The sequence below is a fragment of the Haplochromis burtoni genome, unplaced genomic scaffold (assembly GCF_018398535.1).
Source record: "Haplochromis burtoni strain Fernald_Lab_line unplaced genomic scaffold, NCSU_Asbu1 Contig_1667, whole genome shotgun sequence".
Lineage (NCBI taxonomy): Eukaryota > Metazoa > Chordata > Actinopteri > Cichliformes > Cichlidae > Haplochromis > Haplochromis burtoni.
Genome location: NW_024584028.1, coordinates 7,942 through 11,711, shown reverse-complemented (window position 1 = coordinate 11,711; position 3,770 = coordinate 7,942). Strand labels below are relative to the sequence as shown.

Sequence of the window (3,770 nt, the reverse complement as noted above, 5' to 3'; positions counted from 1 at the left end):
AGTTTTGCGAGATCTGCAAAAGTCCGTCTTAATTTTTTTTTCTCCCATGTCCCTGCGGGGCTCCAAGTAGGCTACTGAACAAATTAAACTTTTTAAAAATTATGCAAAATGAAAACGCTAGCCTGTGTCTCTAAACCTCTGTAACTTTTCTCTGCTTCACTTCAGCAGTATCAGGTAATGTTCATATGTTGATTAATGGTTTTCTTTCGTTTTTGATCTACTGCAGAATATTTTTATAAAATCGTTTTTCTGTTTTAGCCTCAGCTACTTTGATACAAAGGCATCTGCTGTGATGCTTACACCTTCGATAAAGTCTCGCAAATCTCATCTTTCTTTTTATGCTAGTCAAATTCTTATGAATGTCTGATCGCTATAAGTGCAGTGTTAATTTCTGCCGATAAGTTCCACTTTGTTCTTACTGTTTGCTGCGGTGATGACGTCACATGCTTTTACGACGCTCCTGCCGTATCACGAGTCCGAGGAGCACTAGCCATGTTTTTCTCCATGAGTGTGGGGGAATAGCGATCTCCAGCCGTGTGCGTTCCTGTGCAAATGTGAGTCAAAATCCCTCCAGTTCTACGAGTCTATTTCCACTTATAGCACGGGTTGTACTTTGACATTGATTACAGGGGGTTTATGCTAGGAGATTTATCGAGATTGGTAGAGGCATGTGACTTACCACCGTAGCATTTATTGCGGGTTGGATCTGTGTACGCGGTTGTGTTATTTAGCCACTAGAGGGCACTGAAGACCATGTAATTGCGACCTTTCCTAATTTGGGGGCATTAGGTCCTTTCTGTTGTCTGAGATATGTAGGTATTCTTGTTTCCTGCCTGTTCAAATGGGATTGTGGGACTTTCTTATGTCAGAGCATTCAGCTGATTATTTGTGTTACAGTTCATTATATTGGCATGATGTTGGGAAGTGACGAGTGTTATATTTATATGTGAAAATTGTTTCTCCTTGTTTCTTGTTATTCAGAACCACACGTCTGTCCACCCCTCCCACATTCGTTAAGTATGCCTACTGCTGTACTGTTGAGCTGCTATTAACTTCCATTAAAGTATATCCGGACATCACTCTCTGTGCCCCACTCTCTGACCGGAGTTTAAGTCCTGAGGGAGCTATCATCCCAGCATCCCAGAGATAACTCTCTAACAAGTGGTCCTTCGAGCCGGATAGATAGCTACTCTGAGGACGACATGGAGTTTAAGCACCAGGATATCCCTGACATATCCGTGCGACGGAAAACTCAGCGAGAGAGACATCTCCCGGCTTACTTTGATGATTATGAAGTTGAATATCAACCCAAATCAGGTACATCCACCGATAAACCAACAGCAGGTGCAGAGGCAGGGATGGCTATAGATCAGCGCTCTGCCAGGCAGCGCTCGACCTCTTCACGATCACATGCCTCAGGTTCTCAATGCAGTAAACCTAGATCCCAGGCTAGTGGTCACTCACCTTCGGGAGGCTCTATCATCGCAGGGCTAACTGATTTGCAGACAGCGATGTTGGAAGAGAAGATGAAGGGCATGGAGCTAGCAGAATTGCAGCGGCAGATGATGGAAGAGAGTCTAGCTGAGGAACAGTGTTTAATATTGGATGCTCAGGCCCGGGAAGCCCTCAGTAAGAAGGAAGAACTATACATGCAGCAAGAAAGGCAAAGACGTCAATTAGACGAAGAGGCACGTACTGCTCACAACACCAGAGAATCTATTACCAGACGTCTATCAATGCAGCGTCGACTCAAAGAGAAGGAGATGGAGCTAAAGAAAGCTTCCCTCATTGCTGCTTTTCTTCGTGATCAAGAAGATGGGCTGCCAGCACCTAGACCTTTAAATAACTGTGAGTATGACTCGGGCCTGCAGGCTTGCAGCAGTGGTGTAAACTCCCAAGTGAATCTGTCAGAGCAGCCAGCACATAACGGACAGCAACGTAATATGACCAGCTATGCGAATGCTTTCCCACCTTCCATCTTGCCAGTGGATGCATCAGTACCAGATTCGCAGCCCTTACATCCCACCAGCTCCTCGGCTGACCTGGAGCCAGTATCTGAACCTCTCCATGAGTGTCCAACGCAACATATCAGTCCTGCTGTGGACACTCCCTCAGCTGGTCATCAGTATGGTCAGCAGCCAGGCGGAAATCACCCCCCTATTACCTACTCGACTCAGACTCTCCGACCTGCAGCAGAGGACAGCTCTAATATTCCTAACCGACAATCACAGCCTCCTGGAAAGGTGAAACATCAGGGATGGCTTCCTCCAGTGCCATACTCAACACCCAGTCAGTTTCTACCGCTTCCTGATTTACCGTCCCGCCTGCGGGATAAAGTCGGACCAGCTGGCTGTGGGCCCACGGCGCCGTCTTTACAGTCCGAGATACCGTTGCCACCTACTGCCAGCAATGGCAACAACTTGATGGAACTGCTAATTGCCAGCTCGTATGGGATCCCCAAGCCAGCACTACCTTCTTTCGCCAGTGGTAAGGAAAGTGATTTCGCGCTTCTTAAGATGGCTCTGGACAGTCTGCTTGGCAGCCATACTCATCTCACAGAGCAGTTCAAATATCAAATCCTTCTGGAGCAGTTAAAACTACCAAGTGCTCACAAACTAGCACAAGCATATATGCATGATCCCCTGCCATATACTACAGCACTCCAGGCTCTCCAAGACAAATATGGTCAACCTCGTCAGCTCGTACAGAGTGAGCTTGGATCTATCCTGAACTCTCCCCAAATCCGGGTGGGGGACCCAGAAGCCTTTGACAATTTTGCTCTGGATGTGCAAGCTTTAGTAGGTATGCTTCGATCACTGGAAGGTGAAAACGGCTACGAACTGCGATGTGGCTCTCATGTCGATAAGTTACTGAGTAAGCTCCCAGCAAGCTACAGAGATGGGTTTGTTGAGTACAGCCTCAGTCGTGGGATACTGAGAACTGGAACTGACAAGACATATACCCTGCCAGATTTTTCGGCCTGGCTCCAAGTGAAGTCGCAGGCCAAGCGCATATCTAGTAGGGCAGCCGACATGTTTCAGGACCAGACCAAACAAGGTCAGAAAGGCAGGAAAAGCCAAAGATATCCTTCCACTGTGTATTACAACACAGACAACAGGAAGGGGGATGGAGCTCATCTGGAACCAGGTCATCGGACACCTCTCATTAAAGGGAAGATTAAGCCAAAACCTTACTGTCCATACTGTGACACCCGTGAGCACTACCTTAATCTTTGCCCCAAATTTAAGACACTGTCCACCACCCAAATTGCAGAGTGGATCAAAGATAAAGGTTGTTGGCGTTGTGGACGGAATCATGCACCTGATGTGTGCACCCTGAAGGCACCCTGTAAAGTGTGCAAACAGCAACATCTTACAGTGCTGCTGCGGTCCCTAAGTCGCGGCTGAAATGCAGAGGAGACCGTGCCTTTTCAATTGCGGCTCCGATGCTCTGGAATAACCTTCCCCTCCAAATTAGACAAGCGTCATCAGTGCAGGTCTTTAAGTCCAGATTGAAAACCTATTTTTATTCCCTGGCTTTTAACTCTGTAGGAAACTGACACCTTCTTATTTATTTTATTGTTTGTAATGATTTTATGGTATTTTTAATTTGGTTGTTGTTTTGATCTGTGTTGTTCAGCACTTTGGTCTGCCTGGTGTGTTCTTAAAGTGCTATACAAATAAACGATGATGATGATGATGATGATGATGGCTGCATGAGGTTTGCCAACAGGAGCCTAGGAAAGTCCTGATGGTTGGCACTGCCCCAGA

The 3,770-nt window shown here is 46.6% G+C and overlaps 1 protein-coding gene across 1 annotated transcript; it reads left to right on the top strand.

The window, feature by feature from the left end:
- The first annotated feature begins 372 nt into the window (after window positions 1-372).
- Window positions 373-3,407, top strand: LOC121813428. Its single transcript, XM_042217184.1, has 2 exons — window positions 373-554; window positions 982-3,407. The coding sequence occupies exon 2, from the start codon at window positions 1,203-1,205 to the stop codon at window positions 3,405-3,407; it is 2,205 nt and encodes a 734-aa protein (XP_042073118.1). The 5' UTR covers window positions 373-554; window positions 982-1,202.
- The last annotated feature ends 363 nt before the right edge of the window (window positions 3,408-3,770 follow it).